At 50.0% G+C, this 14,620-nt stretch overlaps 7 protein-coding genes across 7 annotated transcripts; 3 read left to right on the forward strand and 4 right to left on the reverse strand.

The window, feature by feature from the left end:
• Positions 1–134: 134 nt before the first annotated feature.
• N7519_002610 (uncharacterized protein) lies at positions 135–936 on the reverse strand (the record flags this gene model as incomplete). Its single annotated transcript, XM_057289388.1, has 3 exons — positions 135–424; positions 510–655; positions 857–936. The coding sequence occupies 3 exons, from the start codon at positions 934–936 to the stop codon at positions 135–137; spliced, it is 516 nt and encodes a 171-aa protein (XP_057150590.1).
• A 373-nt stretch (positions 937–1,309) lies between these two features.
• Positions 1,310–3,457, reverse strand: N7519_002611 (putative C6 transcription factor; the record flags this gene model as incomplete). Its single annotated transcript, XM_057289389.1, has 4 exons — positions 1,310–1,950; positions 2,017–3,095; positions 3,175–3,307; positions 3,355–3,457. The coding sequence occupies 4 exons, from the start codon at positions 3,455–3,457 to the stop codon at positions 1,310–1,312; spliced, it is 1,956 nt and encodes a 651-aa protein (XP_057150591.1).
• Positions 3,458–4,145: 688 nt separating this feature from the next.
• N7519_002612 (uncharacterized protein) lies at positions 4,146–5,094 on the forward strand (the record flags this gene model as incomplete). The annotated part of the gene is made up of 3 exons (XM_057289390.1): positions 4,146–4,471; positions 4,540–4,840; positions 4,894–5,094. The coding sequence occupies 3 exons, from the start codon at positions 4,146–4,148 to the stop codon at positions 5,092–5,094; spliced, it is 828 nt and encodes a 275-aa protein (XP_057150592.1).
• Positions 5,095–5,386: 292 nt separating this feature from the next.
• Positions 5,387–5,886, forward strand: N7519_002613 (uncharacterized protein; the record flags this gene model as incomplete). Its single annotated transcript, XM_057289391.1, has 2 exons — positions 5,387–5,800; positions 5,872–5,886. 2 exons carry the CDS (start codon positions 5,387–5,389, stop codon positions 5,884–5,886), a joined length of 429 nt encoding a protein of 142 aa, XP_057150593.1.
• Positions 5,887–6,383: 497 nt separating this feature from the next.
• On the reverse strand, positions 6,384–7,337 carry N7519_002614 (zinc finger protein; the record flags this gene model as incomplete). The annotated part of the gene is made up of 1 exon (XM_057289392.1): positions 6,384–7,337. One exon carries the CDS (start codon positions 7,335–7,337, stop codon positions 6,384–6,386), a length of 954 nt encoding a protein of 317 aa, XP_057150594.1.
• Positions 7,338–7,971: 634 nt separating this feature from the next.
• Positions 7,972–9,897, forward strand: N7519_002615 (crossover junction endonuclease MUS81; the record flags this gene model as incomplete). The annotated part of the gene is made up of 3 exons (XM_057289393.1): positions 7,972–8,063; positions 8,114–8,283; positions 8,342–9,897. The coding sequence occupies 3 exons, from the start codon at positions 7,972–7,974 to the stop codon at positions 9,895–9,897; spliced, it is 1,818 nt and encodes a 605-aa protein (XP_057150595.1).
• A 70-nt stretch (positions 9,898–9,967) lies between these two features.
• On the reverse strand, positions 9,968–13,801 carry N7519_002616 (putative copper resistance-associated P-type ATPase; the record flags this gene model as incomplete). The annotated part of the gene is made up of 1 exon (XM_057289394.1): positions 9,968–13,801. One exon carries the CDS (start codon positions 13,799–13,801, stop codon positions 9,968–9,970), a length of 3,834 nt encoding a protein of 1,277 aa, XP_057150596.1.
• Between the last annotated feature and the right edge of the window lie 819 nt (positions 13,802–14,620).

The raw sequence follows: 14,620 nt of genomic DNA on the forward strand, positions 1-14,620 counted from the left end.
TCTACATTCCTAGCGCCTCTGGTTGTATACAGGAAGCCACCGCAGCAAAGCAATCCAATCACCCAAGGGCGAATTCCATTTTAGTTCAATATAAAATTCTCGCCTCAAAGGAAACCAAATCCTCCATCGCAAAATCACTTCTCTTCTTTAGCCGTCTCAGCCTCAGGCAGATCCGACTCCTTAGGGACATCACCACCCTTAGCCCGAGCAGCAGCGGCAGCTGGTCCACTCTCCTTGGCGGTATCAGCGGCACTTTCTTCCCCGCCTTCTTCCTCCTCAGGCTCCTCAGGCTCCTCAGGCTCCTCAGGCTCCTCAGGCTCCTCAGGCTCCTCTGGCTCCTCGTCTTTTTCGCCCTTTGCGCCGTTCTTGGCCTCGGCACCCTCGTCAGTGGGCGCAGTCTTCTGCTTCTTGGCTGCCGGAGCGCCTGGAGAGGGGTGTGTGTTAGCGTGAGCGAGTTTGGGGACGAAGAAGATATCCGTAAGGGATTAAAGGATAATGACAGAACATACCTTCTTTATCTTTGGCTTCTGCTTTAGGTTTTTCTTCCGCTTGTTCTTCTCCTTCCTCCTCTTCCTCGGACTCCGACTCTCCCTCCACTTCCTCCTGTTCGCTCTCCTCGCTTCCTTCCTCTACTTCGGGCTCAGAGTCTTCATATCTAATTCACCGCGCGATCGGGTTAGCAAAGATCATTCGTGTTTGAGAGGTTTCGCGTAATTTGTTTCAGTTCGCAGGGGCTCCGCGACCACGTCGTGATGCGTGAGCAGCTAGTACAGCTGCGTAGAATTGCAGAGGAATGATGCACAGGGCATTGGCGCATGAATGGGAAGAAAGGGAGAATTCACGGGATGGAACTCACTCTTCCTCTTCTTCGCTCTCATCGCTAGGAAGGGCCTGGAGCTCCTCCTCGGCCTCGGCCTTTCTCTTGCGGGTAGTCATAGTAGAGAATTATGGGTTGGGAATTAACTAAGTATAGAGGGAAGGGTAAGGGTGAAATTATGGGAGAGAAGGAAGAAGGTTTGGGCAAAAGTCCGTAGGGGGGCGGGAATTATAAGAGGAAAGTCAACTACGAAGGGGGAAGCCAAGGGCAGTGACGGTGACGACATGGGAGTGACAGGACCTTAGGGTTAACCTTGGAAGGTGATAGCTTACACTCCGTGGTGCGTGGGCCATGTCAATAGTGCGTGTCGCCATTCGTACAGATGTACAGAGTAGATCCTTATTTACATTCTTGGTATCCAAATGTTTCAGTTGATATCATTGGTATCCTTAATATCCCTTTGGGTCGAGACCTTTTTGGGGATCTTTATTGTCATTGTGCTAGAAAATCAAAATCTGCCATACTCGGATCTAGCAGATTCTCATCAAGGCCAAATCCGTATGTGCCGACCATGCCATAAATCAGATCTGGCGGAGGGAATCCTTGTGCCATGGCGTTCGCTCCCCCAGGGACATCGCGACCTTCCACCGCAGTATCATTGCTTCCTTGGAATTGCCAGACAGCCTCCCAAGAGTCAAAGCGCTCCAGCATCTTGCCTAATCCACGTGCGATATGTCGAGTAAGATGTCGCTCGCCTGCAGAGACACAGTTCATCAATTCAATAACGCGCTCAACTAGTCGTCGCACTTGGCGAGAATTGATGCTAAGGTAAGCTGTGTTCCAATTGATTGCGACCTTGAGTAGGAAAACAGCGGAGAATGTAACCATAGTATGGGTGAAGATCGGAACACCGACGATCGCATCCCGGATATCAGGCTCCTCAAGAACCATATTGAGACATGCCATCGCAGAAGAAATTGCGATGTTGGCCGATTCCTTGCGGTCCATAGAGAAGACAGGAGTGTTGGATGGTGAGAGCGCACGAAGAGCAAGCGAGTTCAGCTGGAACTTCGCGAAATGATAGTGCAGAACCACCCCTTTGGATGGATATGTTCGCACATAGGCGCTATCGGCTGTAATGCGTTCCAAGGTATGTTAGAACCGAGAGTTGCCGAGAATTATGTCGAGAAATCACTCACCAGATCGAGGCTGCCAGAGAAGTCGCCATTGGTCTACTGCGACATTGTATACGCGCAACTGTCCAAAATCCTCGTCGGTCAATGCTTGTTCAGTGTCGCTACCAAACATTCGATATGCCTCAGTCAAAATCATAAAGAGAGCAACTTGAGCTAAAAGTCGAATGTCTCCGGGGACGACCATCGGCAGCGCGAGGAAGGTCTCATAGTTGCGGATCACCACATCCTCGTGGATGACAGGGGGCCGCCCATAAGCAATACTGAAGTGATGGTCGCACACATAAAGCAGATACCAGAGCTGGGCGCGTTCATACTGATCCGTGTGTCCACGGGTCAGGCGCTGATAACTTTGATGAAGACCCATCTCGGTCGCAATTCGTACCGCATGCCCGGACAACTTCCAACTCAACTCTGATAGCCAGAACGCCCCCACACAGAGGCCTCGGATATCATCCAGAGTGTGGGCCCGCGTGAGGGCCATGTTTGATACGAGCGATACATACTCGCTGTAGCACCGGTTCAAGGTTTCGGTGCGGTTCGGAATATGGAGTGCCGCGACAGTCAAAACCGCAGCAGAAAGAAGCGTCGATGCGCGACGGACGGACGTTAAATCGCGGTGTACAAGAATTATTCCACCCCACAGTAGCTGGTTCATAGTGCGACTGAAGTACGCGAATAATTCCTCCGCTTCATGGAGGGAGATCAATCGCCGCGAGATAAAATCTTCCTCTAACAACGTCTGTTTCGGTGCCTCGACATGATTATTCCTCAAGTTCCGTAACTTAGTGACCTCGTATAGACTGCGCATAGGGGCAGGGACTAATTCTGGGTCTTGGAGATCCTGCTCCGGCGATGGCTCCCGCGTAACATCCATCACTACTCCCAGTCCCTCCTGACGACTGGTTTGTGTCTGCGACCGATCGACGGAGGGATGGTGGCCATGATACGACGCGGCAGGACTAGGGCCATTGAGAGTGTCCCCGGGAGCATAGGTTGAGAGCTCAGGCAGTCCGGCTTGTCGCAATAGATGCGAAACAGCCGCCTGCAGCTGGTTCATAGTCGCATTGGCCTGTGATTTCCATCTATACCAGAGCCATTAGATTAGCGCAGCCCCTGATAGCTCCAAAGCCCGCCAAAGGGCCGGGCGGGGTCAGAACGTACATCACATCATCATCAACGAATTTCTGTGAAAAATCGTTTACGACGCACTTGATACCGCTGCGAGCACATTTTGTGCAGGTTGATTCTCCTGTTCGAAACTCACAGCGAATCTTATGGCGCTTGCATTCTGCGCCTGCTCCCGTTAACTGGGGCATTGGAGATGATGTGGGGAAGACTCACATGCACGAGCTTTGGAGATCTTGGGGACAGAACGTGCTTTGTTCTCTCGGGGTGACCCGAAGCCAGCGTCATCAGGAGACCGTTTCAGTGGAGTCGTATCCATGATGCGATGCTAGTCGGGGAGAATAGTGGGAGTCGGTGATACTCCGGCATACAGGTTAGGGGGCGAAATCTTCGGAGTGGGGTTGAATCGGAGTAAAGCGAGCTCACGAGTGTGCCGAGGAGCTAAAGATAAATTGTTATATTCCAAGAGGGATGTTATGGCCAATGGGGGTAATGTAGTATCAAGAGAAAGGAAGAGAAACAAAAACAAGTTGTGTGACTTGGACCCCCCGCGGACTCGACTTCGCCGACATCCACGCCTAGTATTCTACTCCGTACGCCGTATACAATATCGAAATGTTGTTGGGGTTTCAAGATTATGCTTTGATGGGGGTTTGAACAATTGAATATTCTCCAACAGAGTTTAGTATAGTCTATGTCTTTGACTTCAACTGACAGGTCACCCACCGTACTTGTGGACAATTGAAGCATTCCCCCAAGGTCCAAGAGACCCCAATTGAGCCCCTGGAGCAAAAGAGGGCCCTGAAAGGCCAAACTTCAGGGCGATTCGCGCACGGCAGTTCCACAGCAGATCCACTTGGAAACTGTGCTGTGCCGGGCCAAGTCCGGTGCGGAGGACCAGCTAAAGATCGCCTCGGACTTGTTGCGAATGCGGAGAGAAAGCTAAAATTACATATTGGCATACATTTCCCTCCCATATCCCCTGTTTTTGCACTATTCTCGAGAAAATGCATGTCCTCATCACTGGCGCAGCCGGTTTCATCGGCCAATTGCTTGCGAAAGAGCTGTTGAATGACCCAGCCTATCGCGTCACACTGACCGATATACATCAACCCCCGATTCCCGCGGGTGTTCGCTATCCCCAATCTGCAACCGCAATCAAGGCCGATCTCTTGACAGGAGCCAGGGACGTTGTCGATCCTTCGTTAGACGCCGTCTATGCCTTCCATGGCATCATGTCATCCGGCTCCGAAGCCAACTTCGATCTGGGTATGAGCGTCAACATCGATGCAACCCGAAACCTGCTGGAGGCCCTCAGACACACCTGCCTGGAGTGCGAGTCATCTATTCGTCTAGTCAGGCCGTATACGGCCAACCGTTGCCAGAAATTGTAACCGACAGCGTGATCCCGACTCCGGAGTCCTCCTACGGCGCCGAAAAGATCGTGTGCGAAACGCTGATGAACGAATATACTCGGCGCAATTTTATTACCGGCTTCACCCTGCGATTCCCTACCATCTCCGTCCGACCGGGTGCGCCTACTGCAGCAGCTTCATCCTTCCTCTCCGGCATGATCCGGGAGCCCCTCGATGGCAAGAAATGTGTGATTCCCATTGAAGACCGACAGTTCAAGTCGTGGCTATGCTCACCCAAAACCCTCGTGGAAAATCTTCTTCTCGCTCTCCGTCTTCCTGCCGACTCTGTTCCCCGCACATTCGCCAGATTAATGTGCCTGGGATCTGCGTCACAGTCCAGGGCATGATGGATGCATTGGAAGCAGTGGGCGGCGCCGATAAACTAGCTCTTCTTACAGAGAAAGAGGACCCTGCGCTGGTTCCAATTCTAAAGTCATGGCCGACGCAGTTTGATAATACTCAAGCCATCTCTTTGGGCTTCAAACGCGACGAGTCTTTTGAGCAGACCGTGCGGGATTATAAACAGTCATTGTCACAATAATTATTATCTCAATTATAGAAACTTCAATGATACCTTTATTACAATGATACCTTTATTAGTTGATTCTAAACTATTTTCTAATTTTACCAAAGCAGCATAGTTGGTTTCTGATATAGACCAGGATTGTCCAAGCGGAGTTGTCAGCCCAAATCACCACCTGGGCACCGCCCGATTTTCCTTGTGAACCAACCCACCTCCCTTCAACCTTTTGGGTTGTTCATCGGAAAAGCGCCTTGGGTGACCCGTGGACATATTCTACGATCTCTCATTCAAAGTAATAAACCGTTCCAAAATGCCAACACAAATATCCCTTCTCGTGTACAAGGGCGTGCCAGTAGACTTCTCCAAATACCGACATACAGCGCTACACGCCCTCTACTCCGACGGCCAACACGATTGGCTTCACGCTGTCGGCGCACATCCTTTCTTTAAGTTCCAAAAAGACAGCGAGAACCCCATGTCGGAGCCACCAATAGCTTGGATCCCAGTGTGTACAGTGCCGGACTCTGTCACCAAGGCGAAGATTATTTTTGCTTGTGCTTGCACGTCGGTGCGCAATGGCAATAGCGATCGAGATTGGAACTGCCAGAACTGGGTGGGAGAGGCTTTGACTGAGCTCGTTAAGATTGGCTGTTTGACCAAAGAAGAGCGCGGAGCAGCGATTGGTAAGATGGTGGAGACTATCTTAGAGGCCGAGCTGGAAGATGTGAGTTCTGTTCTGGATAACTGTCCCATGAAGAAAATTATATGTACTAACGTGGACTTGTTTGTGCATAGGATGGGATGTTTTAGTGATCTGGTATTGGGATGTATTGATATGGCTATCTACATACATAGGTACATGTAACTAACGAGCTGAACGATCAAGGACACCCTTGAATGAACCGAGCAGGTAGCACGTAGCTTTTCAAATGCTGTGCCCGAAGAGATCTTTTGACCTGTTGAAAAATACTGCTTGAAAGGACATCCCATAAGTTCTCACGGTATCCCAGAAGATGGGCGTAGACAACAAGGAGCTGTGTCAAAAAAGGCCTTGACTGCTTGTCGCACACCTGCACTATTCATCGTAATCGAACTGCATGCATCAAAATTAAGGAGACATAGTCACATAGTTCGTTTGCGGAAACTGGGAGCAATGTTGTGTTGTGCTCAAAGGTGAAAAGGTCCATATTGGAAACCAGATGATTGAGCGAACAAGTTGAGGTGCTCCGAGTTGTGAGAAAGTCAACATAAGAAAAATATCGAGGAAAGAACCGGACATTCAAGCTCCTGGCACGGACTTTTGGACTTTAAGACTTGACTTTGGTGTCCCAGGCTTCCACTTGTTCAATAAATAGCCGCGATAGAAATCGTTGCTTTACCCTTTCTTGAACGTCACAAAGGTCCAGGCACTCATCACTGGTACTAATGTATTGCTCTCGGAATGTGTGCCATAAGGCTTTTCCCGGACGAGGATAGAAGGGATCGTTTCGCCAGAAGGCCTTCACGGCTTTTCCAACACCATTCTCATCCATTGGCATATTCCTGCATAGATCAAAGTCTAGCATCCACATGCTATGTCTTCCCAAGACATTGTTGATGGTAGTGCCATCGTTGCCATTGCAGGGTGCTAGGACGAACTCAACATCATTGGCATCTATGCCAGCAATCCAGTGCAACATAGCGAGTGCTTCTGCCATTATGCGGGCATATTGATGAAGATCGTCCGCTGTAATCGACAGCTCCTCTAGTTGGTCTTCATGTAGCGGGTAATTTCGCAGAGAGAATGCCTTGAACCGTGAGAAGGTTTGGGAATCCCGGGTATGTGTTCGGCGCCTGCCTAAATATAGTCGAATTAAGCAGTCTCGATCCGGCTCACTATTGATAATCTTTTGCTTGATCTCATCCGGGCAGAATGTTTGAATAAGAAGGTGTCGGGTTGGTTCTCCAAACGGTGGAATGCGTTGTGCTTCGATCATATTGCATGGTGTATGGCCTTGTGGAAACCTTTCTAGATTTGTAGCCCACCACTCCTTGTTCCCTGGCTCGATAAAGTTGTGACAGGATGGTATCTGAATTTGGACCTGAGTGGATCTTCTCAGAGTCATGAGGGTTTGTCGACTTTGAAGTACTCGGTTGTGCATTTCGAAATCGTTTTGGAGGGATCGTGCTGGGTTACCATCCTCCCTTTTGTAGGCGGGTCCTGTTTCGGATGCCCATACAGTGCCGCAGGCGCCACGGCCGATGGTGTGTAGTTTGGTCATTTGAAGTTTAGATGATGTATATGATTTGAATGATCTGAAATGTTGGATATGTTATGTAGAGATATGAAAGACTTTTAGAGGATTGGGATGTGTACCGTTTTAGTCTACGGACCCGATGTCCTAAACGAGGTTTCCAAGGTCCCAAGGTTGTTCCAAGGTTAATGTATCAGAATGCTCAGTTACCTATGTAGGTAGCCCTAGTATATGTACTGGTCTCAGTTTGTCTATACCATAAACCTTCGATACATATGTTTTCATTTGCGTCAATAACTACATGTATGTGGCACCCTCATACGCTATTTATACCGTTGTACCCGATTTGGGGACGAGCTGCGTGGAAGTTCTCGGGAAAGTTTGCTGGTTGAAAGTGCAAAAAGTCTCTGTTCTCGAGGGTCTGACCAAAGTTTACTTGGAGCAGGTGGTAAGGTTGACGTCGGCATCAACTCGAGACGACTTGGTATATCGGCCAGATTTCCGAGGCATCAACTATTCCTAGTTATATATATCTTTATCATCACGTGCCAGGCGCGTTCCTAAACAGGCAACATCACTTCGCGTCCAATCGGCGAGACTCGCCTGGATGATAATTCGCTCTTATTGATCTGCCACTCCGTCGCTGGACACTCGACTCGCCATGAGCGAGGAGTGTGCAAATCCCCTACTACTGGGGTGGATCAAAGAATGGCTGGATCAAGCTCGAGAACGAAACAGCAAAGGCGTGACCGTGTATGTATCTCTTGGCGCCCTTGGGAGAGGCTATGCCTGACAGCTTGCAGATACAAGAAGGCCTATGAGTCAATGAAAGCCTGTCCCTTAGAATTCCAACATCCATCCCAAGCACAACAATTGAACGGACTGGGTCCTAAATTGTGTGATCGCTTGACTGATAAATTAAAGGCCCATTGTCAAGAAAATGGGCTTCCAATGCCGGAACCGCCTGAAAAAGGTTCGTTGGATCTATTACACCCCGGCCCCTGGACACCGAGCTCAACTATGTTAAATAGGTGAAAAGAGAACATCTGAAGGCGGCGTCGATCAACCGGCGAAGAAGCCCCGGAAAGCCAAGCCGTATGTACCAACATTACGATCTGGTCCATATGCACTGATGTTGGGCTTGGGAACCCAAGATGAGAACGCATCCCAGGGGATGACGAAGGCTCAACTGATCGAGGTGGCCCAGCCATACTGCGACAGTTCGTTCACGGCACCCCCGGACCCGACCAAGTTCTACACCGCGTGGAATTCAATGAAAACTCTCATCCAGAAAGACCTAGTATATGAGCATGGACGCCCTCTTCGGAAGTATCTTCTTTCCGAAGAAGGCTGGGAGGTAGCCAAACGTCTCCAAAAGACATTACCTGGCGCTACTCAACCCGCCACATCTGGCTCCCAAGCTACTACAACGACTGAGTCGCAGCAAGGAGCGTTGACACCTGAACTTGACTCACTGCAACAAGAGGACGATCCATCAGCGGATGTTCAAGAAAATCTGTCCGAACAGGATATAGCCAACATCGAGCCCATCTTCTTCCCGCCCAAGAGCTTTACCATCCAGCTCGTATTAGACACCCGAGAAGTCCGCACCTCCACCGACCGCGAATACATCTCCGGCGAGCTTATGGAGCAAGGAATCACGCCGCAAGTGCGCGCCCTGGAAGTCGGCGACGCAATGTGGGTAGCCAAATGTCATGACCCAAATTTCCTCACAAGACACGGCGAAGAAGGTGACGAGGTGATGCTAGACTGGATCGTTGAGCGAAAGCGTCTGGACGATCTGATCGGGTCTATTAAAGACGGCCGCTTCCACGAGCAGAAGTTCCGGCTCCGTCGCTCCGGCATCAAGAACGTCATTTACCTGATCGAAGAGTTTGCAGTCACGCATCCTGACTCGATTAGCGGAAGTGCGGCGCAATACCAGGAGATGGTTGCGTCAGCCATCGCCTCGACACAGGTTGTTAATCAATATTTTATCAAAAAGACGAAACATCTAGACGAGTCAATCCGGTACCTGGCGCGCATGACTCTGCTCCTGCGGAAGATGTACGGCGTCGAAGATGCGCCCTCCACCGGAGATGCTGATAGAAATATCAACCGTAGCACGGTTACTCCATCTCCAGTATCCAAAATTGGCCTCATCCCCGGCCGCCGTCTCTCCACTGACTCCTACCTCACCATCCTCGAAAATCTCCGCTCTCGGGACCCGTCCATCACGTACGGTGTCTCGTTCGTGACTTTCTCCGCACTGACCTCCAAGTCCGACGTTCTTACTCTTCGAGATGTATTCCTCAAAATGCTTATGTGTACCCGTGGCGTGACGGGTGAAAAAGCCCTTGAGATCCAACAGATCTGGCCAACGCCACGGCATTTGGTGGATGCGTACATGGCTTTGGAACCTAAGGAGCGAGAGACTATGATAGCGACTAGGATGTCAGAAGTTGTAGGCGGAAGAAAGTTGCTAAAGATCTCAGCAAGCGCATTGCGGAAGTTTGGGGTTAAGTTTGGGGTGAGGCGAATTTGTTATAGGAAGGTCTCTATCGAGGCTACTTGGAAAAAGTCTTGAGTACCGAGTTCATTCACATGTATTAGGTAGAAACATAACGCTAAAACGAAATAAATGAATACAATAATGTCTACTCCTTCCTTCTCACAATCTTCATGATACTTTCTTTGTCAACCCTCAAAGCCAAGCTACTTAGCACAACAGAAATACTGCTCAGTGCCATAGCCAGAGCAGCCCACACCGGACTCAGTCTCCAGTGCTCATTGACCATGATCATCTCACCATCAATAATCTTCTCATGATGGCCACTCACAATAGGATAGAGTACACCAGCAGCAACCGGAACCAAACAGAGGTTGTAGATGACCGCCCAGCCGAAGTTCATACGGACCCGATTGAACACACGGCGACTGAGCAGGACCAGCTGCAAAATAGTGCTGAGATCTGAGTTAAGGAGGATGAAGCTGGCAGAGTTGATAGCAACATCGGAGCCAGATGCCATGGCGATGCTCACGTCTGCTGCTGCCAAAGCGGGCGAGTCGTTCACTCCGTCGCCGACGAAGGCGACAATGGGACGTGATGTGCTTGAACTGGGTGTGCTCTCACCATCGGCTGGTGTTGTATTCGGCGAACGTTCTTGAATCTGACGAACAAAGCTGGCTTTCTCCGCTGGCAAGACGTTGGCCATCACTTTGGAGCGGGGGATGCCTAGCATGTCCGCGACGGCATGGGCGGTGGTTTGGTTATCGCCAGTGCACATGAAGACATCGACGTGACGCTTTTGAAGCTGAGAGATTACATCGACAGCTTCTGGACGAATCGTGTCTGATGTGGCGAAGATAATGGCAGGTATGAACTTGGATGATTCGGTGGACGGAGGGTGTACTTGACGGAGTGAGAGGACTGCAGTCGACTTGCCTGCTGACTGGTACTTCGCCAGCAGGTTGGAAACAAAGTACGTGTCGGTTTCGGGGGACACGAGACTCTTGAGAAGACGTTCGTTGCCAATTGCAGCTTCATACTGCTCTTCGTCCTCGGAGCCGGACACAGTAAAAGTTCCTTTCATACCTTGCCCGGAAATCTCATGAACATCCGAGGACTTGACAGAGGAAGATTCCTGCGTTTTGCAAAATTCAGTAATAGCCTGGGCAATCGGGTGGTTGCTGGTCTCTTCCATTTTCCGAGCCAGAGCCCATGCGATTTTCGCGACTTCTGGGTCACTGGTTAAAATTTCATGGTCAGAAACTTTCAGGCTGCCACCCTCAGTCAATGTGCCTGTCTTGTCAAAGACGATTGCATTCAGGCGACTGGCTTCTTGAAAGGCTTCACCACCACCTTTGACCAGAATACCATGCTTCGCTGCTAGGCCGCCCCCAACGAAAAGCGCCGTAGGGGCCGCAAGGGCCAGGCCGCAGGGACAAGCCACCACAAATACTGCAACCGCAAATTCCAACGCCCAGAATGTCCAGCCGCCATGTGCGACATCGAGATAATCTGGGGGGAGCACACCAGAATGACCCAGCGCCAACCAAATAATGAAAGTCGAAATGGCGATCAGAGTGATAAGAGGCACGAAATGCGAAGTCAGAAGATCAGCAACTCTTTCAACAGGTGCGCGCTTGCTTTGTCCCTCGCGAACCACAGCGATGATTTGGTCAAGCATAGATGAACCACCGAGCTCGGTGATACGGATCCGTACCGGCTGGCCGACGTTAACTGAGCCTGTATAGACCATGTTGTCGGCTATTTTCTTGACTGGTCGTGATTCTCCGGTCAAAGAGCTTTCATCGAATTGGTATGACGCGCTGTCAACGATGACCCCATCTGCAGGAGGCGAGGCGCCATGGGGAATACTGACGACGTCGCCAACCTCTAGGAGGTCAACACTTGTACGCCTCACTCCATCTTCGGAGGTGTCATCAGACAACAGTGCTTCTGAAGGTCGAAGTTTGCCCAGAGATGTGACAGCATCGCCAGTTTTGGCTTTGCTGTAGGCCTCCAGGAATCGACCAGCAAGAATGAACAGAGTCAAGAAAACAACCGAGTCGAAATAAGTCGTGCTATGGGGGCTGGACTTGGTACCCACAACCGCATCAACGATGAGTACCGCCAGGGACGAGATATAGGCCACTGATGTGCCGGCAGAGATCAAAAGGTTCATACTACCAAAACGGTAGAGTCTCCGAAGGATCGGCACCCGACTTCCAGGCCGCCATAGCGCATAAATTTCCTTCACAGCCCGGGCATGGAACACATCGGTGCCGTAAAACATGACAGGAGTTGTCATTATAAACAGCGCCCATTCGATGCGGGTCACACTGCCAGACCACATAGTTTGCTCCAGATACATTCGAACAGAGTTTTCAGACGAGACAAGAGACATGAAGACAATCCCTATGAGGAAAGTTGGGATGGCACTGATGAATACGAAAAGCAATCGTGCCAACAGACGGCTCCTCTCATGATGCTGGATCGCGCGAGACCGGTCTTCAATGCTGGGCGGGTGATAGACAATTGTGCGAAAATTGTCATTCGCCGAATTGATTGCTGAGATTATTGTGCGAACGGTGAGAAGAGGTGGCTGTGGAGTGTAGGTGACTTTGAGGATGGGGCTCTTCTCGGAGAGTGCCTCCTCAATGGCGACACCCGGAACCGATTTCACTGCCTCTAAAACAGTTTGTGGGCAATGGTGACAGAACATTCCGTCCACTCGTATAGAGATTGTTCTGATCTGAGCAGTGCTGAACTTTTCGGTGCCGACTTTCAATGGGGAGACGCTAGTGACGGTGGCATCGTAACCAAGGTCCTCAATCTTCTCTATGATTTTACCGAGATTGTCTCGACCTTCAAATTCCACCCTTCCGCTATGGGAAAGCAAGTTCACAGACACATCGCGAATGAAAGGAAGTTCTTCAAGCCCTCGAGTCACCCCTCCGACACAAGAGCCACAGGTCATGCCGGTGATTGCAATCTCACTGACATAGTTTGCTACCAGTTCTGCAGATGCTGGTAGTTTGGGGGCCTGGTTTACTTCTTCAAGAGATGCGTCGAATCCAGCATCATTGATCTGCTCAACAATCTCGTCAACATTTGCACGTGGTCCAACATAAATTACAGTTGCGCTGTTGGTGAGAAGGTTGACGGTGGTTTCCTTCACAAACTCAAGCTGTTGGACTTGTGCAGTGATGCTGTTCGCACACGATGCGCAGCTCATCCCTTCAATGCTAATCTGTGCGGTGAACTCATCGGCTGATTCAGCGGACGGACTGGGGATTTCTGCTATGTCTGTGGGTACTCTTGGAGCAGGCACATCGGATTGAACTTTTGTTTCGGAGGTGGCAAATGAACGGAGACTCTCCTGCACAGCATTCTCCGGAGTTGACTCAAGCTTCGCGGCAGTGATGTCTTGTTCATTGTGCCTGCTCAATGGCCGGAACGGACTCTGTGAGGACTTCTCGTTCAAAGATCCTAGCTCCGTTCGAGAAGAAGAAGGACGAGGAAAAGTCTCTAGTTCTTCCTTCCTGCATGCATCACAGTTGGCAACATGCCGTTTATGTCTGCTAGTCTGGATTCGCTCTTTTATGTTGGACGAGATGCTAGAAACAGAGGTTCGCGGCGAGGAGAACAGCGTGGAGCCGCGGTGGTTCCAGGAAGAGGTGTCGAGTTCCGCGGTGAGCCTCCCTCGTTGGTCAAATGTCGTTACGTATTGTACTTCAAAAGCGGCATGAATCAGCGCATTGACGAGGTCGGCCGGCCGAACGGCGGTGCTATGGCTCGCACGCACCTCATGCGTCAAAATCGTGACTTCGATATTGTTGACTGTAGGAGTCTCAGAGAGCACTTCAGTGATATACGCAACACATGACGCGCAGTGCACATTCGATACAAAGAAGACACTGGTCTGGGCATCAAAGTCTTGATGGGCTGCCTCCGAATCGGAAGACTTGTTGGGTAATGAAGACATGATTGGCAGATCTCTGCGGCGCAAAGACGAGGTATAGCATGTGATAGTGATATATCGATATTTGCAAGCCTCAGCAAAGTCGATACTTCAAATATCTTCCTCAAACCAGGTTGGAAACAGGCAGTTGTCGGGATTCAGTGTTTACAGAACGGTCTGGTGTCGAAGGGAAGAGCGACCAGCGGTGATTTATCATATAAAGCAAAATCTGGGAACGGGACTTGATTTGCAATGCGATATAGTATTTCATTAAGAAAGAAAAGAAAGGAAAATCCTAGAAGTGGGTGGATAAGTTGAAACATGGCGAAGATGCGCCATTTGTGCGTGATTCCTCCAAACCACGCACAAATACCGCATTCCAGCCATCTCAACCATGACCCCTGCGGCCCCTATGTAGTATTCTACTAGTTTCGAGGCTGGCAATCAAGAATGAGGCTGGATTCCCGTATTCGACGTTGTAAAAGCAACTCCACGTGCGTGGAGTATCAAGTCTGATGATGCTGTGCAGTAGTGTGTCATGGATCATCCACCTCAGGCACCGAGGCGCGACAAAAAAAACAAGATGGTACTAAGCCTAATTGGGCTAGCGTGTCATAAACCAATTAAAGTCACGTGATCAATGGAATCCATCGGATCAGCCATTCATGCAATAATAGACAATAGACAAGAGACAAAGAAAATAACTGAGCAAATTGTTCATTCGTATTTGACTCAACTCTTACTTTGCTTCCCAATCGATTCCAGAGATTTATGTCGTATGTTCGAAACCAGCTCTGCGGATTCCTGCCAATTACATAAGCAGGTTGAATACTTTTTCCTCTC

This window comes from Penicillium mononematosum, assembly GCF_028829835.1.
Source record: "Penicillium mononematosum strain IBT 11891 chromosome Unknown utg000002l:1.0-8112719.0:1.0-8118358.0, whole genome shotgun sequence".
Lineage (NCBI taxonomy): Eukaryota > Fungi > Ascomycota > Eurotiomycetes > Eurotiales > Aspergillaceae > Penicillium > Penicillium mononematosum.